The sequence below is a fragment of the Raphanus sativus genome, chromosome 5 (assembly GCF_000801105.2).
Source record: "Raphanus sativus cultivar WK10039 chromosome 5, ASM80110v3, whole genome shotgun sequence".
Lineage (NCBI taxonomy): Eukaryota > Viridiplantae > Streptophyta > Magnoliopsida > Brassicales > Brassicaceae > Raphanus > Raphanus sativus.
In genome coordinates, this window is record NC_079515.1 from 39411449 (window position 1) to 39439055 (window position 27607).

Here is a 27607-nt window from a genome sequence, read left to right on the forward strand (position 1 = left end):
TTAACCGGTTAAATATTGACAAGCTGGACCGTTCTTCTCTCTATCTACTTCTGATAAACCTCTCGATTATCCGGTCTGGTTTAATCTGGTTTCCATCTCCATCACCTCTATCGAACTCGGTTTGGTTGATTGATCTGGTTTTCATTTCCATCACCTCCATTTAACTCGGTTGGGTTCATTTCTGGTTAATATGGCTTTCATCTCCAATTCTCCATCACCCCGATTGAGCTCGGTTTGGTTTACTGTTGGTTTAATCTGGTTTATATCTCCACCACCTCGATTGAACTCGGTTTGGTTCATCTCTGGTTTAATCTGGTTTACATCTCCATCACTGTTTCTCTCGTGAAACAAGCGATTAACAGCTATTGTGGGAGTGGATGAAGATCAACAATGGCGAATCTGCTCCATCTTCAGCTATCTTCTCCCTCTTCACCTCTAAATACTTCCTTCAGACACAGATACTGTACTCTGAATTGCGAGATTGATCTCTGGAGAAGCTTCCTGAGCCGCGGCTCCGTCCAGTGCCGCGCTTCTCGCGGCGGACGGTTCAGATTCCGTGCGGAGGATGAGCTCTTTCGCGACGGAGGGTTTGAATTTGGATACAGAAAGAAGAAGAGGCCGTGGTGGTGGCTCGACGAAGATGATGATGACGACGACGACGACGAAGACTGGAGTATGGTCTTTGAGGTATTGCTTCTGTTCTTAATGATGGTTTTATTACAAAAAGTTTCTCAATTTCGATGTGTAAATGCTTTGTTTCAGGTGTTCAGGACTTTAAGTTGGATGCTTGCACCCATAGGCATATCTTTGCTTCTTGGAACAGAGTCAGACGCGGGTTTAATGGCACTAGCTGTTCCTATAGTGCAGTCTTTATTGTCACTTGTGTTTAGTAAGGTCTTGAGCAGGCCGAGTGTTGTTAGACCTATAGAGCGAAGCAGAAGAAGAGGAACGTTTTCAAGAACTAGGAAAGCTAAAAACATGGGTGGTGGTGGTGGTGGTGTGGATAAGGAAGGATACAAGTCATGGATGGTAGGAGATGTTGGTGATTATAACAGCACAGGTTCTATGTATGGAGGTTGGGATGATCTAGATAAGAAAAATGAGATTCCGTTTGAAGAGAATGTTCGTCGTCCGAAGCAAGAGTTCAAGAGAGGAGATGCTACTCGACGGTGGAGAGTTAAGGAGAAGCCATTGCTCTTGAGGATGATATTCGCTGCTTTCCCCTTTCTGAGTTCATGGACCAGATTGTTATTTTGATGAGCTCTTTATAAGCTGTATATTCTTTCAAATGAAACCAATCTTCCTGGAATCCTATAAAAGGTTAGCTTCCATTCATCTTGGAACATAGAATACATGCCTTAGCTGTGATAAACAATACATATTCTGTAAGTTTGAGAATATATATGCCTGTCAGTTTATATAAATACAGAAGTGTAATGTCTGGATATATAATCTTATATGCTTCCTGGTGATAAAGACTAACACCAAACTAGATCATAAGTAGGAAAAACTATAGAGAAGTAGGAGGATCGAACTTGTAGTGCTTGTCGATGAAAAGAGATACGTCCCAAGTGCAGCTTAGTCCCTTGGGGATGATCACAAGGTCTCCTGCACCAAACTCTACAAACTCTGAGTCTGATGAACCTTTTTGATACACCTTCACCTTTCCCTTCACCAAATAGCATGTCTCTCTTTCATCAAATACTAATGCATATTTCCCCGGTTGACAGGACCATCTATATTTAAAAGACAGATTCATTGACTAGAAAAAGTGGGAGTCTATGTAATTAGCTATATGTTAGAAACAGAGCATGTGCATATTCGATACTTACTTAGGCCATGACATTACTCCAAGTTCAGATAACTTTATGCTAGAAGGGTTGTGTTCGATTACGATATTCATTTTCGAAGAGGATACTGAAGATGTTATAATGCTCTTTAGATGGAACAGAGAGAGAGAAAGATAAGAAGAAAGTAGGTTTATGAGAAGAGCAGGTGCTTTGCATGTGTGTATAAGCAGGTATGGATAAAGTGACTTCTTATTTTGTATTTAAAGGGATAATAGGAAAGAGGAATCTTTAAGTAAGCACATTGACTCAGAATGGATACAAAACAAAGTCAATAGATACATCCTTTACGCTGCGTTGTTAAGATAGTCATTCTAGAAAAATATATAATATTACAGATCTCTGGTTTTCTACTCCTCTTTTGTCTTATCAGTTAATCTGATTAAGATTGTTTCTCTAGAAGGCAAAATGCTTGTTGAGATCGACAGTTACTCTATCCTCAGAAAATTTATTAGTTTCGAGAATGTTTGACTGATTCTTAAGTGGAAGGTACGTGATAAATCGGGACATTGATTTGTGTAGCCCACCTATAGTTTGGCTGCTTCCACCACCAACTGGCTCTGTTTGTTTTCTTGTAGTATGTCATGGCATGTGAGGATTAGTACTTTAGTGTATATACTTCTTACTATATATATCCATGTTTCATAGGCATACATTCACATGGGGAGAGAACTTTGCAATCTACTGTCTTTTGGAAAACAGTATCCTGCTTTTGGTTTGGTCTCATCATTCACACATTGAAAACCTTTGTTCTTGTTTCTTCAGTATATGACACTGAACTTGATCCAATACTCCACTTGCCTACCAAAGGGATCAGTAAGTGCCTGTCGGTTTTGCCTAGTAACATATCAGACCATGGTCTAATGAACCTTCGGGTGGTATCTGCAGGGCAAAGACGGAGAAAAAATAATGGATCAAGCAGCCATAACCCATAAGTAGACCACAAGCTGTCTACTTAAATAGATGTTTCACATTAAAAAGAAGTTCCAAAGCTCGTCTCCTCTCACATCATAAATCCCCTTTTGACCTCAATGCTTCAGATTGTTTAGTTTTCATAATCTGTGTTGTTAATTTCCTCAAAATTTAACCCAAGTGAATATATATGTTCATTACCCAAAGAAAAGTGTGGTTGGTCCATCATCCATGGCAATACAACATGATAGGAGGACATCTTGTGGGTTTTAAGCAAGAGAGCCCAACAAATGTTTCTTACAAAATATAAGCCCACTCTAGTGAAATCATGTATGCCCCCATATAAACTATACAACGAACACTAACCGGAGATGAGTAGATAGCCAATGTGATCAGTGTATGTATAGTAAAACCAAGCACAGTAACTTTACAACCAAATCACAAAACTTAAATTTAGCAAGTTCGTATCCCAGGGATTTGTAACTTGCATCGATAAGTGAACTTTTTGCTTGTAAGTTGTAAATTTGTGATTATTTTGTCGACAAAAAAAAATATTTTGGACTCCTTGTCTTTATTTACTTTGACTTTATTTTAATAAATTGCCTCGTTAATTTAACAGTTTACTAGTACTAGTTTTTTTTTCAAATTTATTAAATTGATATCCTTTTTCATCTTTAGGGTAAGTAAAAGGAGTAGTAAATAGCCGGAAAAGTTGGTTTGGGAGAAAATTTAACTCTCTCTATTTTAATGCATGCTTTCTTCAAAAAATAATAAAACAGGATGCAGTTGGAGAAGGTAGCTTCATCATGTCATGTTAATTTAAGACATGAGCTGGTTGCCTTGGTATATCTCTTGATTTTCCTTATACCTCTCTCTCCAGTAATTTATTTTAATACAAGGCTACACTCTTGTATATATGCTACGTTATCTTATAAGATATTTACACATATTATAGTTATGGATGGTTATACAATATAGTTTCACTGGAGCCCGATCCAATCACAACATCTTATGAGGGTACGGTAAATACAACAACAACAAAAATCAAATTAAAAAAATCATATAACTCTAGCATTTTACACCACATACATATATCTATAAGACTATAACTCTAACATTAGTTTCACACATATATTGTCAAAGTCCACAACCGCTCATTGGATGCAGATACGTAACCATTTCAAATTTTACTTATCCATTGTAGACAATGCATGAGAACAGTACAACATTCAAAATAATTCTATTTCAGGAGAAGAAGCAATAGTACCACTTCTAACATTTATTACATCAAAACAACACCGAGACCAATCTTTATGGTTTACTAGGGTCGGCCCGCCCTACGGGCGGGAAGTTTATAATAAAACTATTTTACATATTTTTATATTAATTTATGAAGTATTTAAAATCATTATAGAAAATGAATTATTATTTATTTTTAGAGACTACAAAATTAGCAAAGCAATAATTCAGACTATATAATAATATATATAATATTATTTTTGTATTTCAGTTTGACATAATAAAATATAAAGTTTAAATAAATAATACTAAATTTATTATAAGAAGATTTAAGTTTTAAAACATTTTTACACAAGCTAAGTCAGAAGATTCCGAAGATTTAAGTTTGTTGATTCCGAAGATTTAAGTTTCATGATAATAAATTAGTTTACCTCCAAGCTAAGTCATTTAAAATAATTGATAAAATAATTAAATCTCAATTTTAATACACTATATATAGTTTAATAATATCATAACTAAAAAATTAATAATTTATAATTTAACAGGAAAATGATATTTTCGAGGGATAGAGAAACGTAAAACATCAGAACCTCTAAACCTCAGCATCCTGAATTATGATAATTGAGTCAACCGTACTCTCCGTCTTAAGCTTTCTGTACGATAAACTTGTCACTCACATTTGGCCAAACGGAAACAGCAGCATGTAGCACATCCCGAAAGAAGAAGAATAGCTTGGTCGAAAAAGACCAAGACTCACACGGCTTCAGATAAAAACCTTTGAAAATGTAAGAATTTTTGATGCTCTTAGCAGAAGACACATCAGACTACATGATGACACAATGTGGTAACTACCATGTAATATGCCAAGCTACCAAACACATCAGACAAATTATAAGAAAATAATGTAAAGAAATATATTTCAACAAATTAGATTAATGTTTTTGAATTATCATTACAGCTCACGACGTTTTTCTAACAATGTAGCACCCATATTTTTGATTTTCAAATTCGTTGGAATTAAAAATAATTTACTTAATATTTTTAACCTTTAAATAGTATTGTATATATAATATATATTTATACAATATCATATCCGAAAATATCTACTTCTTTCTTTCATATTAGTATTGTACTTATGTTTAAATTGTTTTTGACGAAACCATTTAAAGAAAAACATTTTACATTTATTTGAAGAAAATAATTTTATTTTTTTGTCTATAACATGAAAATATTTGTCTTATTTCTTGTTATATTTGTTATATCTATTTATTGTTTCAAATTTATATTTTAGTTATGTATTTATCCTTTGTTGTGGCTTTTTTAGTTATGTAATTATATTGTCTTATTTTGTTTGTTTACTTTAAGTCCGCCTATTAACTACATTCTTCTAAAATTTTCGTTGGTCTTGCTTTTTAAATTATAAATGTTTTATAAATATTGAGATCTAATAATTCTACATGTTTCATCCTTCCAAGTTTAATTTTCATCAAAATATCATAGAAATATTATTTTTATAGTTTTTAATTAAATCTTTTTTAGAACTTGAACCTCATATTTTCTCCGTATGCAAAAAATCTAATGAAACTTTAATAAAATCTAGAGACGATGATGAAGTTAAATTCATGAGTCCTCAAAAATATTTTATTAAGACATCATGACGTTTCATGACTAATATAAACCATATGTAGCTCTCGTCTAGATAGCATCTTTGAAAAGTCTTGGTTACTTTAATGAAAGCTATGAAACTATAACCAATCTCCATCATCTTCCGCAAACTCATAAAGGAAATAAAAGAGTTTGGCTTAGTCTTCTTCCAGCTTTGCGATCTTCAACTTCAAATTCACATCGTTGTGATTCTAATAATTTTCTGGTGAATTTGATTCAAAGTAGCTGTTCGATGGGTTACGTCGGCCACTCGCGGTGGCTATCGTCCTGTCCGGAATCCTAAAAACCATACTGGTTTCTTAATGCGTACAACCGAGCCGGCGGCGATGAGGCCACAATACAATTTCCTTATCTTATTTTTGCTTGCACGATTCTTTGTATATATACATAGATACTGTTACTCATTTGATATAAGACCATAATATGAACCCATTTGCACCACCAATTAATATATACTGGTGAATTTACGAAAGCCAACTATAAGTTGCCATTCAACTTTTCCAATATCATTTTGTACACCAATATTTATTGTTTCCAAAGCTAACTATATATATTAAATGTTACGGGTGTAGCAGTCGGTGAAGATGAATTGAAGAGGATGTCAACTGAAGACTCTGATGTAGTGTATGTTTAGATATGAAGAGGTGACTTGAATGAGCTGCACATATCATAGTGAGTTACAAATAAGTTAGATTTTATGGTGAAGTCTGTATATGCTTAAAGGTCAAAAACAGAAAAATATAGAGAATGTCTTACTGATTCGATATTGGGTCCTTGGCTTGTGATTCAAACGCTTGCCTTCATGTATCTGTAGTAAACATTTTCATTTATGAGAACTTATCAAAAACGTTAAGAGATTTCCAAAAGTAAGAGCTAAGAGACTCACTAATGTCATCTCCGGTAGAGAATATAGTGCTGAAGCTTCTTCACGGAGATCAATTCTGTTTTGGTTCCTGCAGGTAGATAGAAACACTCAGTATCATTGAAGCATAAGACATAAGGAAATACACATTTTACAAAATGAAAAGAACAACAAAACCCAATCGAACAGATCAACCAAGAACTTATAAAACACAAACATAAGAAAGCAAATTAAAAGAAAAAAAAGAAAACAGATTTCTGGTTCAAAAAAAGAAAAAGACGACAAAGTTACAAAAAAAAAACTTCGAATAATATCAATCTCACATATAAATCTGCTGTGTAGCTATAGTCAAATTAAATAAATTTTAAATTAAAATTTAAGAAACAGAAAAGAAGAACAGCAGAACCAGAAAAAGTTAGAACTCTCTTCTCGTGATGAACAATAACCCTAAAAATAAAATAAAAGCTTATGATTGAAAAGTTTGATAAACTGGAGCGGATATAAGAAGATGGTTTCAAGAGGAGGAGACATACCTTTTATAAGTGAAGTTTCACCGCCTAGAAGGGAGATAGAAGTATTGAATGAGAAATCATGGATCAAGGGATTTAAGAATGCTATTAATGGCGATGAACCAATTAATCTCGTAACGTATCAGAGGCGATGGATCAGACGAAGCTCGATCCGGAGACTTATGAAAAGAAAAGTTCGATCTAGAGATTCATCAGGAATATACATCTCGAATATCTTCCTAAAACTCCATTGATGATGAACCGAAGATGACAAATTGGGATGGAACATGACGATTAAACTTAAACGTTAGGGTGACTCCTATTGGACTGGTCTCTTCATTCACACATTAGGCCCAAAACACAAATATAAGCCTGCATCAATTGCATTCCCGAATTAATGAAACGCGACGTTTATGTTAGTGGGGACACGTGTTGGCTTGAGGATGAATGAATTAGTGACGTGGCATAACAGGAGAGAAGGAACATTTCTTTATATATAAAGATAAGTTGGCAGCCTCTATTAATGTCTCTCGTCTTCTTAAAACCCACACAACCAAAATAAATAGCACATGCGTTACTTAATTGAACCTAGCTACATATCCACTGTCAGTGACTCAGTGTATATATATAACACCCTCCATATGCTCTCATTTTATTCGTCATCTAGTCTCATCTCTCTCCATAACTATGGATATTAATCATTCACCGTTTGGGTTTCTCATTTCACTCTTCTTCATTGTTACCTTTCTTGCACCACAAGTCAAATCTAGGGCTTTCTACGTCTTTGGTGACTCTCTCGTCGACAATGGAAACAATGATTACCTTGTCACTACTGCCCGCGCCGACAATTACCCGTATGGTATCGATTACCCGACCCGTCGACCCACCGGACGTTTCTCTAACGGCCTTAACATCCCTGACATTATCAGTAAATATATATGTTAACTCTAGAAAACGATAACAATTTATAGTATAGGATAATTGTTCTTTAACTATCTTCAACGATGGTTTAATGTTTTTATCTATACTAGGTGAGGCTATAGGCATGCCATCCACTTTGCCGTACCTTAGCCCGCAGCTCACTGGAGAAAATCTTCTCGTCGGTGCTAATTTCGCCTCCGCCGGTATTGGAATCCTCAATGACACTGGAATTCAATTTGTAAGCAACTTCAAGAATCCTGCAGCTAATGCATTACATACCACATAATTGAAGGCATTAAATACTCCATCCTTTCATAAATATATATATTTAAATAAAATATTTGAAAAAATACATTTAAAAATATTTGTTTTCTATCCATTTTTATTAGTTACTAATGATATATTGTAAAAAAAATTGTATTTATTGACTTACTAAATTATAAGAAATAGATAATCGTAGAAAAATGCATTTATAAATCAAAATTTTGTTAAATTGCTGTTGTTCAACTCATTCTTGAATATGTTTGTTTGGCAGGTAAACATAATTAGAATATCTAAGCAGTTCGAATACTTCGAACAGTACCAGCAACGAGTGAGCGCATTGATCGGACCAGAGGCTACACAACAGCTAGTTAACCAAGCTCTTGTCTTAATCACACTCGGCGGCAACGATTTCGTCAACAACTATTATCTCATTCCTTTTTCTGCTCGTTCGCGCCAATTCGCGTTACCCGACTACGTTGTTTATCTCATTTCGGAATACGGAAAGATCCTTAGGGTAAGCACACACAAAAACATAACTTACAACCAGCTCTTCTACTTTATTTTCACGTGATAAACTGAGTTATTAAGTGTGCCATATAGTAGTTATTTGGTGACTTACACGAAACTACCTAAAGTCATGGAATCTTGATACTTGTGGTACCAGTTAGCTTATTGAATTGTTATCTCGGTACATGACATTGCCTCTACTAAACACGGCTGGTCTTGGACATATGCAAATAAAACATTGATCTATGACTTTCAAAATTTAAAGAAATATTTTACATAAACTTAGATATTCAAATTTGTAAAAAAGGTTCTAATAATTTTTTTATTAAATTGTTTATAACTCTCCTACATCCTTACTAAATTGTCTGGTCATGTGACCACTCATTATTTATTTCGTGACATGTCCATGTATTTAATGTCATTATCTTGAAAAGAAGAAACATAACTTCTTTTAGAAATATACGTACCAATAATTTACTCTTTTTCATAGTGCATGATTGAGTATTTTCTTACTTCTTATATCTTCGTTGATAAAGAAACTCTACGAGTTGGGTGCAAGACGGGTTCTAGTAACCGGAACTGGTGCGATGGGATGTGCACCTGCGGAACTGGCTCAGCATAGCCGCAATGGTGAATGCTATGGTGCCCTCCAAGCAGCAGCCGCTTTGTTCAATCCGCGATTAGTTGATTTGATCGCATCAGTCAATGCTGAGATTGGCCAGGACGTTTTTGTAGCAGCTAATGCCTATCAAATGAACATGGATTATTTATCTAACCCAGAACAATTCGGTAATTATAACTCATCTTATCATCTCTTATTAACTTTTTAGTAGTAATTAATTAGAAATAGATGTTTAAAATAAGTATTTGCAATATTTATCGAAATATAAGTAACAATTTAATTAAAGACTTGACCAGTGGGGTTGGGTCAAGCTGGTCTAGGATTTAATGATATAAGCACATAATTAAATCAAGGACCACTTTCCTGGAGTAGTGATAGTAATGTTTGATTGTATGCGTACGAAAATTAATAAATGAGCATGACCACTCTGTAGGACTATTTTTCCATACATGGTATTACATTTATATGGTACAAAACTGATTTTAATTACTTCACATTTGTATATAAAAGGTACTAAGTACATATAAGTATTTACTACTGATGTACCGGTTTGTATACATAATCATTAACATTTTATTAGAATTTTTTTTAATAACAGGAATGTCTAGTCTTTAAATAGTTTCATTTTGCATATATGTACACACACAAAGACATTATATAGTATTATATCTTGTAGAATATGTGTTATGTGCATTACTTATTTGTCTAGAGTTAGAGTTAAGACATATAATAAATGCTTTCAACTACCATTAATATTTTCGTATGTACAGTTTTACTATTTTTGAATGAGATTGTAAAACAAAACCTTTACAATCTGTAATTAGTAAATACACTTTGATTTGAATAGTTACATGTATGTATGTGTGTAGGGTTTGTGACATCAAAGGTGGCATGCTGTGGACAAGGACCGTACAATGGCATAGGACTATGCACACCAATCTCGAACTTATGTCCAAACAGAGATTTGTATGCGTTCTGGGATGCGTTTCATCCGACAGAAAAAGCTAATAGGATCATTGTTAATCAGATCCTCACTGGTTCCTCCAAGTATATGCACCCTATGAACCTCAGTACCGTCATGCTCTTGGATTCTTCTAGAATATAATCTGTAATGTATTTCATTTAGATGTCAAGGTCTTGCCTTTTGCAGTTTGCATTGTTGGTTAATTATTAGACTTTCTTGTCGGTGATGTGGTTTGATCTTTCTGCCTGTTCTATCTTTGATAAGCTTTGTTTAGTCTTTATAATGGAGTCATTGTTATATAGTTTTCTTTTCTACTCGAGATGATTGATTCAACTTATATAAACTACGAGTCTACGAGATATGGCCTGGTTATAAATGTTACTCCATGAGCCATTAACTTTTATTGTTGTTTGTCTCTACTATGAGACATTAAAACCATTTATATATCAAGGATGAGCAATTATTCTTATAGTATTTTTTAAGAGAAATTAGACGACTACCTATCAATAACAATTTAATTTGACGTTAGTTTAGTATTTATATAGATGGAGAAATTGAGCAAGCATAAGAACTGCTGAGCAAGGAGAGTCATAATTTAACTCTCACGTTATACACAAAATTATATATATATATATTATATATGTATTCTGCCGCATGGTACGATAATAATCAATATTTATTTACTTTTCAGCAAAATTTCTGGGGGTAATGAATCATTTATATGTGAAGGAGGGAAAGAGTACAAATGGAGTTTGTTGAGGCATTTTGCAGACACTGAAATGTGAATATTAATAAAGGAAATGATTTCTAGTTGGTGAAGTAGGTGGAGATTTTATGTCCATTGCGTATAAACTATAAAATATATATATAAAAAATGATCAAATAAAAAATATTTATATTATCACTATTGACATTAATTTGATAGACCCTTTTAATCATCTCAGCGCTAACCATAGCTAGCAATTTTAAAAATTATACATTCCTTTTCTAAAGTACCAAACTTATCTTCATAATTTGAGTTATTTAGGGTTTGTCTTATTCTTGGAGTTGGCCGATTCATTGGTGGTTATACTTTTACCAGTTTCAAATAAGTCACTGAAATGTAAAAAGTCGGGAAACAAAATGAAAGAATTAGAACTGTAATATGAATATATTGTTTGTATAAGTTGATGAGGGAAAATCCACATTATATGGTCAAACAACATAGAGATTCCAATAATGCCATATATTTAGATTTTTGTGCTTGTAGTTCTCGTTCTTTTTATCATCGTAGACAAAAAAAATGTTAACCTGTTGCAATTTATCATCTACCATTTACCGATTTACGACGAGTGACGTACCTATCTAGTATCTCTCGCGAATGCATTTCTATCTACAACACACACACACATGAAACATCCAAACAAGTTTATCTTTTAGCAAATTAAAAGAAAGTTTTTTTTTTTTTGCTAAATCAAATTAAAAGAAAGTTGCAAACAACTATACATGTAACAGAAAGCCACTATCTATGGCAAAAAAAGAGTAACAGAAAACCACTACATTGCTGAGGTTTCTGAGAAATTTGCATCCGTAATCTATGGAAAACTGCACTCTCGTGGATCGTGGTATTAAATTTGAAATCTGATGTATAATCTCATATGACTAAAGACCAACCACCAAGGAATGATAAAGAATAGCATTTTCCCACTCATTTCCTTGATCACTCATTCCCTTTTGTTTTATTCCTCTTCATTTATTTTCTTCTTATTATTCCTCTTATTTCTTCAATGGTTACCAGTTAAACTATATTTGGTCTCTACCACCAACTTGTATGCAAATACATTGGTTATATAGGCCTTTTTGTATGGGCTCAATGGGCTATTAGTTAGGATATGGTTTGTTATTTTTACATATAGGTTATATTTGTTTGGTAAGTCTCCTTTCTCTTATTCTGATTTATAAATCTGAAGAGTAATGATGTTCGGATATCTTATGAATTATTAGGAACATGACTAACTTGCTGATATGAATTTATCCAAATTGTAATGGTAACATATATTGACATATTTTTGTATGTAGTTTTACTTTAACAATTCTGATACTCTTTCCATTTCTTTAATTAATATAACCATGTATTCATTAAACATGTACCACAATCTGATAAAATTGTTTAAAAAGCCATTACAAACTCAGCTTGTGGACTCTGAGACTAAGAGCTAATCATACGGAATAGTAGTGTTGAAGCATTTTCTATGCTTAATCTGCTTAAGCATGACTTCTATGCTCCGTGATGGTACTTATTAACCTTTCAACAAGACCATTAGCTCAACAAACAAACAAACACTGAAAGTATATAATCTTAATTACATAATTCTTATGGAGGAAATATCATAATTAAAAAAATATAAACATACTTTTCACTTGTGTTGTTTTATATTCTTAATATTTGTTCACCATATTGACTGATTGTGTCATATAGTTTGGTACGACAACTCAGTTGCAACGATGCAGATTACATTTCAGGAAAATTCATGTAAGAAAGATATTTTGATTGTGGTGTGAAAATATGCCTCTTTTAACTTTTTTCAGCTATAAATTTCGATCAATGTCTACGTTCTCAACTCAATTCACAATCTTCTTTAGAATCCAAAATCGTAAGCCGCTTTCTAATCTTTTTTTCAGTATACATATGTAATATGTATGCATATATATGATTATATACAAACACGAACCCATGCATGCAAGAAGATAGTTACACGCTTATAATTCATAACACACACAAAAAAACATATATATACACATGCATTAGAACACTCTTATGTTAATTTTCATAATGTTTTGCATAAACATTCTTCGTTTTAATTAGCTTCTTTTTGTGTGAAGATTGTTCGAAGAAAAGAAAAACCGAAGATGGCAACAACATCCACGGGAGCTATCGAGAAAACCAAGTCAGTAGAAGTGAAGAAGAAACTTAACGTGTTGATCGTCGATGATGATACACTAACTCGTAAACTTCACGAGAGTATCATCAAAGCGATCGGTGGAATTTCACAGACAGCTAAGAACGGCGAGGAGGCAGTGAACATCCACCAAAACGGCAATGCATCTTTCGACCTTATTCTAATGGATAAAGAAATGCCCGAGATGGATGGACTTTCGGTACAATTAACTAACAATTTTTAATTTTTGTCGATCATCACTACACTTATTAACCTCCTCTTTAAAATACATTTTATGTTATTTTGTTGGTTTTGTTTAGGCAACTAAGAAGCTAAGAGAAATGAAAGTGACGTCGATGATTATTGGGGTGACGTCACTGGCTGACAATGAAGTGGAACGTAAAGCTTTCATGGAAGCTGGACTTAACCATTGCTTGGCTAAACCCTTGAACAAAGACAAGATCCTCCCTCTCATCAACAGTCTCATGGATGCTTGATGGATGGATGAATTGTCGCCACTACAAATCTACATTATATAAATATGAAAAACACATAAATAATGCGTATACACCTGTGTGTGTATGCATAGATATCTATCCGCATGTGTGTTTTCTAAAATAGGGTTTTCATGTTTGACTTTTATTGTGTGTGGCGTGGCATACGTAAGTCGTTACTTATTTTAGCTTATAAAATAATAAATAAGATATCTATGATCAGAAGAATTCAATTTCCATTTCAATTAACAAGATCGATACTTGGTACATTCAGTTTGAATTCTGCTATAAATCCATACATTTCAACTGATTCGGATCATAGATTACAACCGTAGCTTAATAATAGTCAGTATATCTCGAGGAACGTCTTCGTTGTTCATCTCAATTTTTCTTTTTCTTATTCTTTTTGTCTAGATAGATTTTTATTTTATTCGAGACAAAACCACAATGTAGAACATATAGAAAGTATCAGATAGAAAGAGAGATCGTGTATTAAGAATGACTTAAGCTTTGGAATGAAAGCTGTGAGTTGATGACTTTTATTTTAGCTTGTTGAGTCTTCTAATTACTCTTAATTAAGACGTCCATCTTTAAATGTAACATTCACATCTAACTAAAAGCAAGAAGAGATGAACTTCATTTCTAGTCGTTAAAACTTTGCTAAATTAAGCTGTTGGCCAATTAGACACTGATATGAAGAACCAATTTAATTAGAAGTTTTCTTTTGTCTTACACGTTTAGTAGTTTCTTCGAATACAACTGAAACATTTTAACAATCCTTTTCTTTTCATTTAACCTTACTCCTATAATAATCTATAAACTACAAATCACGATTTAAAAGAGTCAACTTGTTGGAAAAGTAACTAGTTTGTTAATGTATCTCCATCAGCGCGAGAACACTTGTTAATTATTACTCTTTGTGGGTTGCTACGGTTTTCACAAGTTAATTTTTTTTTGAGTTTTCCAACTCGGATTTATTCTCGATTTAGCTTAGTCTAACCGCCAGTTCGTTCCAGATTTAGAAACATTGGACACAACTAACTAAACTTCAAGTAGTACTTACCAACCAAAGTTCAACTCTTCTTTTCCCACAGCCAGATTGGTATAAATCATGTCAATTTAGAACTGTAATGTGAATGTAGACAATGAGTTTACAATAACTAGTTTTGATTCACAAAATCATTTAATACCCACCACCAAAAGCCACTGGGTTTATCTTACCTAGCCCCTTAATCATATAATAGCCCATAGTCACCTAATATTTAATGGGCCTTGAAGTCATCATAGTTAACCTAGCTAAGCCCATTACCACATCAACATATATATATAAAAAAGCCTAACGCTCGTGTCATAGACATTTTGCATTAGGGTTTTCTCTCTTGGCTGCTGCAGTTAAAGCACCGAATCTTTCAACCCCAACCATGGCGACTCAACAAGCTAAAGCATCCGTGCAATGCTTCGGAAGGAAGAAGACGGCCGTCGCCGTCACCCACTGCAAACGCGGATGCGGCCTGATCAAGCTCAACGGCTCCCCGATCGAGCTATTCAACCCAGAGATCCTCCGATTCAAGATCTTCGAGCCGGTCTTTCTCCTCGGGAAGCACCGTTTCGCGGGCGTCGACATGAGGATCAGTGTCAATGGCGGTGGTCACACTTCCCAGGTCTACGCGATTCGTCAGAGCATCGCCAAGGCGCTTGTGGCGTTTTACCAGAAGTATGTTGATGAGCAGTCGAAGAAGGAGGTCAAGGACATTCTGATAAGGTACGATAGGACTCTGCTCGTGGCGGATCCTAGGAGGTGCGAGCCGAAGAAGTTTGGTGGGCGTGGCGCTCGTTCGCGTTTCCAGAAGAGTTACCGTTAAGCGAATCTGGTTTGTGTTTACTTTCTTTTCTCAACCGTGAGAAATGAGTTGTTGAAGTATCATCTTTTGAGTTTTGTCTTTATGGTTATTGGATAATGTTTTGACAATGTCTTGATCGTTTACTAAACTTCTCAAGTTTTAAATTTTGAATCTCTTATATGTTCTGTCTGGTTTATGGAGCATAAGCTTTATTATTTTGAAATGGAACAACGAGGTTGTAGAATGAATGTAGTAGCCTCGAATCTCTTAGGAATGTTAAATATATGGTTTGGTTTTACTGAGATTGGATGTAGTTTATCTTGGGATGTTTCATGTGTTTATTTCTTGGTTCGGTTATTTTGCTTCTTCAAATGAACTAGGTAGTGATGTCCGTTTCTTGTTTAGCTGTCGTGATTGTTAGTTAAGGGAAACGTTGAACATTGTTGCAGATTGTGAGATTATGCGTTTAGTCAATGATGCTGTATGAACTCAGCTACTTATCGTTTGAATCAAACGCTAGTTCTTACTTCTTAGCGTTCAATTTCTGAAAACGAAAAATGAAATCGAACCAAATTTTGAGGGAAAGGAAATGGAGAATGAAAAGGAAAAATGGGATTTTAAAAAAAAGATTGCTTTGTAACTGCAAATATATTTTGATTAGGGAAGAAAATTTTAATAATATACCTTGCACATCTAATTAAATGAAATGAATTTTCAAACTAAAAATGTGATAAGGCTATAATAGGAAAAAGAAAGAAATATATGTTGTTTATAAAATTCGCTATTTTCATTTACTCATTTAACATTTTGTGAGAATTTTCAATGTTGATCTTATCTTAATATTAAATTATGATTTGAGAAATTTCAATATTAAATGGGCATCTCACCAAATGCTACAAGCCTGATGTAAAAAAGGATTAATGGGCCTACTTAAATGGGCTTTGCGTACGAAACATTAAATATACAACAGAAAACGTCTCCCAGAATCTTTTTTCCTCAAAATCTAATTCGTCTGTGAAGTTGGCCGTCGCCGGATGGATCGACCACCGTCGTTTCCTCACTATCAAAACCCTAATCCCAATTTCTCCTTCCAACCTCCTCCTCCTCCTCCTCCTCTGCAAAATCTCAAAACTTTCTCCATCCCTCCGTCGTCACCACCAATCCACTCCATCTCCAGTACACTCTCCTCTCTACAGTCCTTATTGTCACAATGCAAACGGACATTAGATTCTCTCTCGCAGAATCTAGCTGTAGACCACTCGTCTCTTCCCGACTATGCAGGTGGTTTTGTACGGTGCCCTTTTGATCCTAATCACCTCATGCCACCAGAAGCCCTCTTCCTCCATTCACTTCGTTGCCCAAAGCCTATTGATCTCACTCATCTTCTTGGATCATTCACTAGTGAACCAGAGTTGAGTAAAGTGTATGACTTCACAGGTTTTGGGGTCAACTTCTTCTACAAGGACTGCCCAGGCGTTGTTAGCTTCTCTGGGATCGATGGTAACAAGAAAAGTTTAACGCGTTCTAGTGTTCTGTCTGTGGAATGCAGTGACTTTGAAGGTTCTTGTGAGAAAGAGAAGAAGAAGAAGAAGAAGAGTGTGTTTGATAAACGGTTACGGCTCTTACCGTCTGATGTCTATGCAATGAAAATTGAGATTGGGACATGGAGAGATTATCCAAGTTCTTATTCATATAATGTTCTTTCTTCGATTATGAGTTTGGAAGCGGTTGATATGAGTGAGTTAAGTACATGGATTCTGGTGAATTCGACTAGGTATGGTGTTATAATTGATACATTCACGAGGGATCATGTGTTCTTGCTCTTTAGTCTGTGTCTGAAAGCCGTTGTTGAGGAAGCTAGTGGGTTTATGATAGAGTCTGGCGAGCAGCAGATATTGAGGTGGAGAAGTAGGACATTCGAGTGTCCAGTTTTGGTTCGAGTCTTGTCCTGGTTAGCTTCTCAGCTGGCTGTATTGTATGGAGAAGGCAACGGGAAGTTTTTTGCTCTAGACATGTTTAAACATTGCTTTGAAGCGTCTGCCTCTCAGATTATGTTGTTTCGTTCACCTGAAGATGCAAACTTCAGCAATGAGGATGTGAAGAGTGGGAAAGCTTTGGACACTGCTCAGGTGATATCTTTGTCTAGTGTTGAAGCAGCTGTTGCAGCATTGTATGATCGATCCAAGCTTGAAGGAAAAATAAGAGCGATTCGATATGCGCAACCACTAACAAGATATCAGCGGTAGGTTTGGAATCTTTGTCCATCTCTAATAGTACTGAAGTTTCATTTAATGTTTGAAATTGAGTTTGATTACCTCATGATCACTCTCTAGGGTAGCTGAGCATGGTGTTATGACGGCTAAAGCTGATGAGGAACGGAAGGCACGTCCTAACTACCGACCTATTATTGATCATGATGGTCTTCCGAGACAATGCTCATCCAATCAGGTTTATATACTAAACTAAGTACTAAAACTGTTATATATAACATGAAGGAAGCGAGGTGTAATAGTGTATTATTGTCTATAACGTTGTAGGATATGAATAAAATGAAGACAAGAGAAGAGCTTATAGCTGAAGAGAGAGATTACAAGCGTCGAAGATTGTCATACCGTGGTAAAAAGGTTAAACGAACTCCTCGACAGGTATTGTGAATGTTTGTAAATTTTTAGGAGAACAATCGGATGTAACATTCAGTTAGCAATGAACTTAAGAGAGTTTTCTCAATTTGTTGGCTGGTAGGTGTTGAGGGATATGATAGAAGGATTTACAGAAGAAGTTAAGCTAGCAGGAGGTATTGGATGTTTTGAAAAGGGAATGCCATTACAGTCTTCGTCTTCTATAGGCAATGATCAGAAAGAAAGTGTTTTAACAACATTAACAGACGCATCAGCAAGAGCCTATAAGCAACGGGAAGGAGAGAACCGTGCAGATAACGAGTATACAGTGGATATTAGAACCAATACAGATAGAGGAAAGCGGTATGAAGAATATGATTCAGGCAGCTCACAGAGACAGCAAAGTTACAGATCAGACAAGAGCAGTGATCGAAGAGACGATGAATTCTTCACAAGGACCAGACGACGTAGCCACGAAAGGGAATCGTATCATCATCAAAACCACAGATCATCTCGTGAAAAGAGTTGTTCAAATTACAAAACCAAAAGGGATGATGGTTATGGACGCCGCAGTGGGGAACCTAGGAAGCAAAACTCTTTTGAAGATAGATACAATCCATTAGAAAGAGATTGAAGTTTAAGAGAAGAGGTAAAGTCTTTGTATCTTCTTATCACCGTGTCAGTTGGTCTTGACTTTTGAGATGGGGTGGTCTATGTTTTTACAGGAGCATCTGCAGTTTTGTGTGAATCCGTATCCTCTTTTGTATCCTTTAACCATGATTTTTTTTTTTACCTTCTTCTATGCATTTGAGTGTTGATCAAAACCTTATCTTTTGATACTCAAGTTTCTAGCTTTTTCTCAAAGTCATTTAGGCTTTTATAGATTCAGTGTGGTTACCACTCCTGTCTGTATCATTTTTCAGTGTTACTTTTCTCGTCCCATTTTTGACAGATAAGATTGAACTTAAGTCAAAGTGTGTTCTTGCTATCATCAACAAGCCATGAGCCATATGATTGCTGGGAAGAAATGAGAACTCCACAAGCAGAACCGGGCTTGACCCTTACAATGGTAAGAAGGTCAAACGAACTGCCTGTGATAATAATCACAGTTGTTAGTGTTGCGAATGCTTCCCTGCAGAAAGTTTGGGATGTTGCTCTATAATCATACGTACTTTCATGTATATAAGACAATTCTAATTAGCAATAAACTTAAATTGAGTTTTCTCAATCTTAACAAACACGATAAAGAGAGTAACACCACATACTGTATCTGCCTAAAAGGGGGCCCCTCTTCAGACAACTACTGGTCTAAATAGAGTTCAGATTTTTTTTTATTGAAAATAAAGGACTTCTTTCTTCAAACATCATTAGAGATTTTGATTTAGATTGGAACACATGAATCTGAAATCTGAAACATATAAAATTTCTCCGATTAAAATATTAAAATTGTCAAAGAAAACTTTAAAATAACCCCGCAAAAATTTGAAAACTCAAAATTAAGCACACAAGTCTACTCGACATGCAGTATCGTAAGAAGAGAGGAACCATCAGTGTAGTGCAACAAGACAACCGAGTCTCCACTCTTACAGATCCCCTTCTCCTTCGCCAACTCCATCGCGAATCTCGTCCTCTCCTCCGTTGACTCACCAGTCGCAACCACCGGAACGATCCCACGGTAAATCAAACCACGTTTCGCCACCGAAACAGAGCACCTCGGCTCCTCACAATCATCATCCGCCACAGCCACCGACAGAATCGGAACGCTAGGCCTGTACTTGGCCACAAGCGCCGCCGTGTAGCCTCCCTTTGTCAACACCACAATCGCCTTGGCGTTGTGAATCTTCGCCTTGGAGACAGCGGAAGCTGCCAAGTCCTCGACAGGAGACAACGGCAAGGGAACAGCTTCTTGGATCCTCTTGTGCACGGCTTCGTAGTCGATGGTGTCCTCTGCCACTTTACAGATTCTCGCCATGATCTTCACGGCGGCTTCGGGGTGGTCCCCGGCTGCGGTTTCTCCGCTGAGCATGACGCAGTCCGTGCCGTCCAGGACGGCGTTGGCCACGTCTGTCGCTTCGGCTCTTGTCGGAAGAGGAGACTTCGTCATAGACTCGAGCATCTGCGTGGCGGTCACGACCGGTTTTCCGACAGCGTTAGCTCTCGATATCATCATCTTCTGAGCTTGGAAGATCCTCTCGATCGGAATCTCCATCCCCAAGTCTCCTCTAGCCACCATGAACGCATCAGACTTCTTTAAAATCTCGTCGAAGTTTCTCACTCCTTCTTGGTTCTCAACCTTTGACATGAGCACGATTCTCTTTGCTTCTTCCCCAAGCAACTCTCTGACTAGGTCAAGATCGGATCCTTTACGAACAAAGGAGAGAGCGATGATGTCGATCTTGTTAGGAACTCCCCACTTGAGGATATCTTCTTGATCCTTCTCTGTGAGAGTTGGGAGATCGACTACGACTCCTGGGAGGTTAACGTTCTTTTTTTCTCCGAGGGTTGCTGAGTTCCCGCATTGACAACGGACAAGACCGTTGGCCTTGTCGCAAGACAAGACGGTCAGAGAGATTGTACCGTCCGAACAGAGAATCACGCCCTCTGGCTTGAGATCCTCTGCGAGTTTCTTGTAGCTCATGGAGATTGTGTTTGAATCTCCTTTCAATGTGTAATCAGTTGAGATCGTGATTTCTTGACCTTGAGTCAGCTGAACCTTGCCTTCTTTGAGAAATCCGGTTCGAATCTCAGGACCCTGAAAAATCAAAGTAAACCGAGTTAATCGAATATTATTAGGGTAAGTTCACATAAAGAGATTTAAAAAAAAAAAAATATTAGTGAATTTAGGTTACCTTTGTGTCAAGCATGACGGCACATAGTATACCAGTGTTCTTCATGGCGATTCTGAGGTTATCGAGAGTTCCTTGGTGGTACTCGTGAGTACCATGAGAGAAGTTGAAACGGGCTACGTTCATACCAGCTTTGAGGAGCTTCTCAATCATCTCAACGGACCTGGACTCTGGTCCGAGAGTACACACGATCTTTGTCTTCTTGAGTGCAGCATTAGTTCTTCCGTCAAGTATCTTCTCCATTGTCAAAAAACTTTTAAGAAACTTGAAGAGTTTTTAAGGATGTGAGATTGAGAGTTTGTGAAAGATTATGGTTTCTGATTAGTGTCTTGCATCTATGCTTGTTTATATAAGAATCGGCTTAGACTTTGAAGAGAACTAATGTCCTTTTTCACATTATGTGATGAAAAGGAAAAAGTAAAGAAGTAATTTCCATTTATGCATGGTTTAAATTTGGTAATAATAATGTGCGACTTCAAATCAAAACTGAAGGAAAAAGGAAACACACATTTATTGATTTCTTGTATTTCAAGTAAAAGCTTTATAGTCTTGGAAATGGGAATTTTCGATTTTTACATTCAAACTTGTGCTGAAGCTTAAAAAGGTAATCATCATTCTATACAATTAATGATGCTCTTGCATCTCAAGAATGTTAAAACTAAACCGCCAATACGATAGTAATTAGTTAATTACTATTTAGTCTTTTATCTTTGGATACATCATGCAAGTAGGAGTATAATATCAGAAGGTACCCCTCATCCTTCTTTACATAGACCGGTCTGGGTTGCGGTTTTCAGATTTCAAGTGTTTTTTTCCTTTCTATATCTATGTTTAGGTGCCGGGAAATTTCAAGTTGAGAAGAACCGAACATCGCAAACCAAAAAACAAAACCTTAAGTTGATGGTCTGTGTACAAAACAAGATCACAAATCTCAAACTGCGCCTGACAAAAATCTTCCCAGAATTAAAAAAAGAAAGGTTACAGAAGAAGACTTTTACTACGAGGAATTAAAAAACCTTAATCTTCCTCTGCGCCTGCACCGGCGGCTGCTGCGAGGTCTCTCCTTGGTCCACCTGCTTGTTTCGCCATTATAATCTGCACATTTTATATACAACCAGACAATACGTTACTCTACTTACTCACTGAGATCGAGGTAATAAAAAATGAAATGTTATATCAAAGGGTTTGTAATCGAACAACTTAAGGAGACAATATTTTACTTTTAGTCTCGGAAGATATTGCATTATGTGAACACTTTCTTTAATTATTTAATTAATGGAGCAACACCACCGTGTGATGGTTATCTAGAAGATCAAATCAGGCCAAATTTCTGCATACCTGGTCTACGCGTAGCACCGTGCATGCAGCATCAGAAGCGTACTTAAGAGCAAATAACCTGCACACGAGACGACTTAGTGCCTTAGTTATAAAGAAAAGGAAACAGTACAGAAAATTATACTTCAGTTTTCTTATGAGTGGAAATACTGCTACGCAATTGCAGAGAAGTATATGATTAAAAAATCCGATGGTTTTGAGTGTAAGTGTGAAACTTACTTGGTTGCAAAAAGATCCCACACTTTTGTCTCTGAGACATCTTTACAAGCACCTTCCTCCAAGTCAATGCCTAGCTTTGTGTTTCCAGATCCGTGTCCAGTGTACAGAGAAGCAATGATTTCCATCGCATTTAGGCCAGCGTTGTCTGCAAGGGTTTTGGGTACAAACTCGAAGCTCTCTGCGTATTTGGTGATGGCATATTTGTCCAACCTGAAAAATCAAAGCAGAAAACTAAGCCACCAAATCATAAGCAGTTTCGTATTAAAAGCTGGCATTACAATGATAGTTATATCGCATACGAGTCGATTGATATCATCAGAAAAACTGAGTAGAAGAAAAGTACCCTGTTTCTGCGTTGGCATATTCTTTCAATCTCTGAGCCAGTTCTATTTCAGTAGCTGCAGCGCCAGGAACGATACGGCTGTCTCTGCACATGGCCTGAGAAGAGTACAAATAATAGCAAAAGTCAAGACAAATACAAAAGATTTAGAACAAGGAAAATATATGTAACTCAATAAAGATTACCTTGTATGTGTTAACTCCATCATCAACGGCTCTTTCAAGATCGTCCAAAATGCTGTCTGTGCTTCCACGCAAAACCACTGTAGAGATTGAGTTACCACCTTGCTCATTTCTTGCAATGGTGACCTAAAGACATCACAAGAAGACCGAGAATTAAATAATGGTCAATGAAAGGTAAATATAAGTAACTAAAAAGAAAGAAGCCGATTTAAAAGGAGTACTTACTGTCACACCACCAATTTCTTCTACTGCTATGGAATCAACGTAGCCCAGATCATCAGGACTCGGCCGGCTTAATTTCAACTGTTCAATAATCATTATGTATCAAAGACACACTTAAATAATAATAGCGAATGCGAATAAGAACTACATACATGAGCGACAGCCCCAGCAGTACGGCAGAAACGCCTTAGTTCAAACTTTGAGCTAATTTTCAAGACCATAATCCTGCCAAGGAAGAAAGTTCATATTAGAAATGACATCGAAAGACATGCTTATTATAAACAGCTACAAGGTAATAGTGTCCAGGGGTACCAATAGTGAGAGCTATGAAAACAGCTAAAACCTAAAAAGTATTAAGAAGATATTAGGATCTGCACATACTTGTAGCGCTCGCAAAAATGCAATGCCATTTCTCCAACTGATCCTCCGCTAACAATAACTTTAGCTCCTGATTCAGCAACAGCTTTAATCAGCTCCTCAACTTTAGCTTCCTCTGTCTTTGCATAGTTCTCCAGCTAGAAAACCAGAAAAAAAAAGAGTTAACAGCCAAAGTTCAGAAGACAGATTAGTAATCCTCAGTTTTTTTACTCTATCACACAGAAAAAAAAAGGAGAATAAAAAGCTAACCTGCTCAGCACTATGGATCAAGACAGTTCCTTTTGTCTCTGTAGCAGTGGTATCGACTCCCCCAGCAAACACAGCAACCTGATGAAAATATCAAACCGGTTTTAGAGAAATTCAGCTATCAAAAACAGGAAAAACACAAGTACAAAGCTAAAATTCTCAAGGGGGTATAAATCCAATCAAACAACCAGCAAAAAAACTTGGACAAAAAGCATGCACAAAAGGAAACCATCTCACCTTTGCCTTCTCCATTCGCTTTATGCTCCCAACAGCATCACTTTTCAAGACCATGCCACGGACTATGCAAGAGTTGTGCAACCCTCCTCCCAAGAGCTTGGCAACACGAACATTATCGACATTGAAATTGGTTGGATTCTTTGGGCAGACTTGAATACATGCCTGAAAAAAAAAAAAAACAATTCAACTAACCAGCTAAAGAAATGATAAAATAAAACCCTTCGGTCAATGAAACAGAAACACTCACATCAGCAACTAAAGAGCATATAATCTCTTCTTGACCAAACTGCTTGCTTGCAACAGCAGCTCTCATCCTCGAAACAACTTCACCTTTATCACGCACATCCATAGTCTCAGAACCACTCTCAACCAATTCTTCAAGAACTTCAACAACCTGCAATTAATACACTTACTTAAAGCCAAAAATAAAACAGCAACAATAACTCACAAACCAACCCCAAACCTTAATGATAGCTTTGTTATATCCACTAATGATCTCACTCGGATGCAACCCCATCCTGATAAGCTCCTCCGCGTTTTGCAAAAGCTCACCAGCAAAAGAGATCGTCAGATTAGCTCCATCTCCGATCTCTTCTTGCTGAGCCTTAGCAGCTAGCACAAGAATCTTCGCAGCAGGGTGCTGAATCTCGAGCTCACTCACAATAGTCGCAGCGTCGTTGGTGACAAAGAGTTTATCCAAATGGTTTATAACCATTTTGTTCATTCCTGAGGTTTCAACAGCAAAAAACAGATCAATCACTATAGAAACAGTAAACGAAATCACAGGCGGAGAAAATGAGATTCATCGATTCAAATCGAGAGCGGATCGAGAGGAGATTTACGAACCGTTGGGGCCGAGAGAAGTGCGGGTGATGGTGGAGAGCTCCTTGCAAGCTTCGATGTTCTTGATGACGGCTTCGTCTAGACCCGAGAGATGTCTGTAACCTTCCTTGAGCATCGATTGGATACCGTAAGGCTGCATCTTCTCCGATTACGATCTGTACGCCCGAGCTGAACCCTAAAATGCCGAAGCGACGAAGCTCTCTCTCTCTCTCTCTCTCTCTCTCTCTCTCTCTCTCTCTCTCTCTGTTTTATATAGTTTGCTGCGATTGTGTGTGTGAGAGAGAGTGAAAGTGGCTGGATTGGTGCCCTAGCAAACCTTTCGAGGTTTTGAAGTAGAGCTCCTTTTTTTTCTCGTTTCGTTAGTTTACTCTTTAACGCCGTCGTTTTACATTTGTCAAATTTTAACCTCTGGGTTGATGCGGAGATTGTTTAATCTCGGGGGGTGAAAATAGGATTATACGTAAGTAGGGATGTTATATAGGGTTGTGAGATTTAGGGCTGACCAACCCATTCAATAATTTAAGAACCCTAACCCAAATGTATTATTCATAAAATGTTTAGGGCCACTTTAAAGCTGGGCTAAAGAAATAAAGGGTTTTCACAGGGTTAACCCTATTAGATATTTTTTGTTATAGAACAATGTTTTGGTGTAGGGTCAAACCCTCAATTTTTTTTTTTGATTTTTCGTTAAAATTGCTAAAAAAGTTTCTATAAAATTTCAGAAATGATTTTTTCCGTCAAAATCACAAAAAAAAATATTTTGCCAAATCGGTTTTTTCGCCAAAATCTGGAAAAATCAAGTTTTTCCGAAAAACCACAAAATCGAGTTTTCCCACCAAAAACCACAAAATAGAGTTTTCCGCATAAACCATAAAACTGGTTTTTCCCGCCAAAATCGAATAATTAAGTTTTTCCACCAAAACCGAGAAACCCGAAAAATCGAGTTTTCAAGCTAAAATTGGGAAATCGAATTTTTCCGTCAAAACCAAGAAATCGAGAAATTGAGTTTTTCCGCCAAAAACGAGAAACCGGGGTTTCCCGCCAAAACCGAAAATTAGGGTTTCCCGCCAAAACCAAGAAAACGAGTTATCCCGATGAAACCGAGAAATCGAGTTTTCCCGAGAAATCATGTTTTTCAAAAAAACCGAGAAATCTTGTTTTCAGAGAAAACCGAAAAATCGGTTTTCCCGAGAAAAATGAGAAATCGGGGGTTTCCCGTCAAAACCGAGAAATCGGGTTTTTTCGAGAAAACCGAGAAATCGGGTTTTCCCAAGAAAACCGAGAAATCTAGTTTTCCTGAGAAAACCAAGAAATTGGGGTTTCCCGCTAAAACCGAGAAGTCGGGGTTTTTTGCCAAAACCGAGAAATCAAGTTTTCCCGAGAAAACCGAGAAATCGAGTTTTTCCGAGAAAACCGAGAAATCGAGTTTTCCGAGAAAAACGAGAAATTGGTTTTTTCCTAGAAAACCGAGAAATCGAGTTTCCCGAGAAAACCGAGAAATCGAGGTTTCCCGCCAAAACCGGAAAATTGAATTTTCCAACCAAAACCGGGAAATCGAGTTTTCCGCTAAAACTGGAGAATCGAATTTTTCCGTCAAAATTTAGAAATTTTTGTTTTCTGCCAAAACCGAGAAATTGAGTTTTCTCGCCAATACCACAATAATGAGTTTTCCCGCCAAACCAGAAAAATAAAATTTTCCACCAAAACCTGGAAATTGAATTTTTCTGTCCGAATCAAAAAATTAAGGTTTTCTGCCAAAAACACAAAATTTTGTTTTTTTGTTGAATTTGCAAAATCTCATTTTCTGTCAAAATTCTCAAAATAACTAAACAGTGTTAATCATGTTAATATTATTTGCTTTTGTTTTAAAAGATTTTATAAAATGGGTAATTCTAACCCAACCCCTTCATGCATAGACTATTAGGGTTAATGTTGGGTTGGGTTAGAATAGGGTTGGGTTTATATTTTATAGGGTTGGGTTGGGCTGGGTAACCCAATACAACATCCCTATACGTAAGTATAGGGTCCTTGAATGAGAATTAATTTGTTTTTGTAGGAATAATCAGACATATATGTAAAGAAAAGTATCCACTAGTTACTTTTTTTTTGGTCAAAAATATCCACTAGTTACTTAGAAATATATATTTTTAAAATCTAGAAGAAATCGAAACTAAAATATTTGTAACACTGTAAGGATTTTAAAAATAATTAATTAACTTGCTGTTAGAACTTTAGTTTCTTTAACTGAAAAAAAAAACAAAATGAAAAATAAAATCTAAGAGCAGGATTATCGCACGGTTCTAAAAGAGTTTTGCAGAAAAAGTAGTGTGCAGACTCCATTTTCTTTGTAAAAACCGTATGCAGAAATCAAGAGATAAAAGTGTTTTTGATTTATTTCTTTTACTGTTTGCGTACTCCACTAACATGTGGCGGCTCTCGATTGATTTTCTTTTTATTTTTTTTTAAATTAGACAAAAAAATTTGGGAGAATTACCAATTGTGACTCAAAACTTGGAGTCAAACCCAAAAGAGTACCCCAACTTGGGTCAAAGGCAAAAGTAACTTAAAAGGCTATT

The 27607-nt window shown here is 36.3% G+C and overlaps 8 protein-coding genes and 1 long non-coding RNA gene across 9 annotated transcripts; 5 read left to right on the plus strand and 4 right to left on the minus strand.

Moving 5' to 3' along the window:
• The first annotated feature begins 249 nt into the window (after positions 1-249).
• On the plus strand, positions 250-1424 carry LOC108857262 (uncharacterized). The gene is made up of 2 exons (XM_018631221.2): positions 250-687; positions 763-1424. The coding sequence occupies exons 1-2, from the start codon at positions 391-393 to the stop codon at positions 1255-1257; spliced, it is 792 nt and encodes a 263-aa protein (XP_018486723.1). The 5' UTR covers positions 250-390; the 3' UTR covers positions 1258-1424.
• Positions 1425-1501: 77 nt separating this feature from the next.
• On the minus strand, positions 1502-2141 carry LOC108857263 (uncharacterized). The gene is made up of 2 exons (XM_018631222.2): positions 1833-2141; positions 1502-1736 (listed from the first exon to the last, which is right to left on the minus strand). Exons 1-2 carry the CDS (start codon positions 1901-1903, stop codon positions 1511-1513), a joined length of 297 nt encoding a protein of 98 aa, XP_018486724.1. The 5' UTR covers positions 1904-2141; the 3' UTR covers positions 1502-1510.
• A 3933-nt stretch (positions 2142-6074) lies between these two features.
• Positions 6075-7344, minus strand: LOC130512414 (uncharacterized). Its single transcript, XR_008945946.1, has 4 exons — positions 7059-7344; positions 6550-6616; positions 6420-6471; positions 6075-6321 (listed from the first exon to the last, which is right to left on the minus strand). It is a non-coding gene; the product is annotated as an uncharacterized LOC130512414 (long non-coding RNA).
• A 267-nt stretch (positions 7345-7611) lies between these two features.
• On the plus strand, positions 7612-10613 carry LOC108859166 (GDSL esterase/lipase LTL1). The gene is made up of 5 exons (XM_018633023.2): positions 7612-7962; positions 8066-8193; positions 8491-8733; positions 9263-9515; positions 10218-10613. The coding sequence occupies exons 1-5, from the start codon at positions 7722-7724 to the stop codon at positions 10451-10453; spliced, it is 1101 nt and encodes a 366-aa protein (XP_018488525.1). The 5' UTR covers positions 7612-7721; the 3' UTR covers positions 10454-10613.
• Positions 10614-13201: 2588 nt separating this feature from the next.
• LOC108861088 (two-component response regulator ARR22-like) lies at positions 13202-13823 on the plus strand. The gene is made up of 2 exons (XM_018634914.2): positions 13202-13450; positions 13551-13823. Exons 1-2 carry the CDS (start codon positions 13202-13204, stop codon positions 13725-13727), a joined length of 426 nt encoding a protein of 141 aa, XP_018490416.1. The 3' UTR covers positions 13728-13823.
• Positions 13824-15067: 1244 nt separating this feature from the next.
• On the plus strand, positions 15068-15743 carry LOC108857134 (40S ribosomal protein S16-3). Its single transcript, XM_018631070.2, has one exon. The coding sequence runs from the start codon at positions 15146-15148 to the stop codon at positions 15584-15586; it is 441 nt and encodes a 146-aa protein (XP_018486572.1). The 5' UTR covers positions 15068-15145; the 3' UTR covers positions 15587-15743.
• An 814-nt stretch (positions 15744-16557) lies between these two features.
• On the plus strand, positions 16558-19411 carry LOC108861578 (U11/U12 small nuclear ribonucleoprotein 48 kDa protein). The gene is made up of 5 exons (XM_018635479.2): positions 16558-17807; positions 17899-18013; positions 18103-18210; positions 18308-18832; positions 18909-19411. The coding sequence occupies exons 1-4, from the start codon at positions 16600-16602 to the stop codon at positions 18815-18817; spliced, it is 1941 nt and encodes a 646-aa protein (XP_018490981.1). The 5' UTR covers positions 16558-16599; the 3' UTR covers positions 18818-18832; positions 18909-19411.
• A 202-nt stretch (positions 19412-19613) lies between these two features.
• Positions 19614-21336, minus strand: LOC108861580 (pyruvate kinase, cytosolic isozyme-like). Its single transcript, XM_018635481.2, has 2 exons — positions 21033-21336; positions 19614-20935 (listed from the first exon to the last, which is right to left on the minus strand). The coding sequence occupies exons 1-2, from the start codon at positions 21270-21272 to the stop codon at positions 19694-19696; spliced, it is 1482 nt and encodes a 493-aa protein (XP_018490983.1). The 5' UTR covers positions 21273-21336; the 3' UTR covers positions 19614-19693.
• A 563-nt stretch (positions 21337-21899) lies between these two features.
• Positions 21900-25332, minus strand: LOC108861579 (T-complex protein 1 subunit theta). The gene is made up of 13 exons (XM_018635480.2): positions 25035-25332; positions 24652-24914; positions 24436-24582; positions 24189-24350; positions 23955-24032; positions 23709-23842; positions 23480-23552; positions 23331-23408; positions 23109-23231; positions 22927-23021; positions 22584-22793; positions 22368-22425; positions 21900-22124 (listed from the first exon to the last, which is right to left on the minus strand). The coding sequence occupies exons 1-13, from the start codon at positions 25168-25170 to the stop codon at positions 22047-22049; spliced, it is 1635 nt and encodes a 544-aa protein (XP_018490982.2). The 5' UTR covers positions 25171-25332; the 3' UTR covers positions 21900-22046.
• Positions 25333-27607: the final 2275 nt, after the last annotated feature.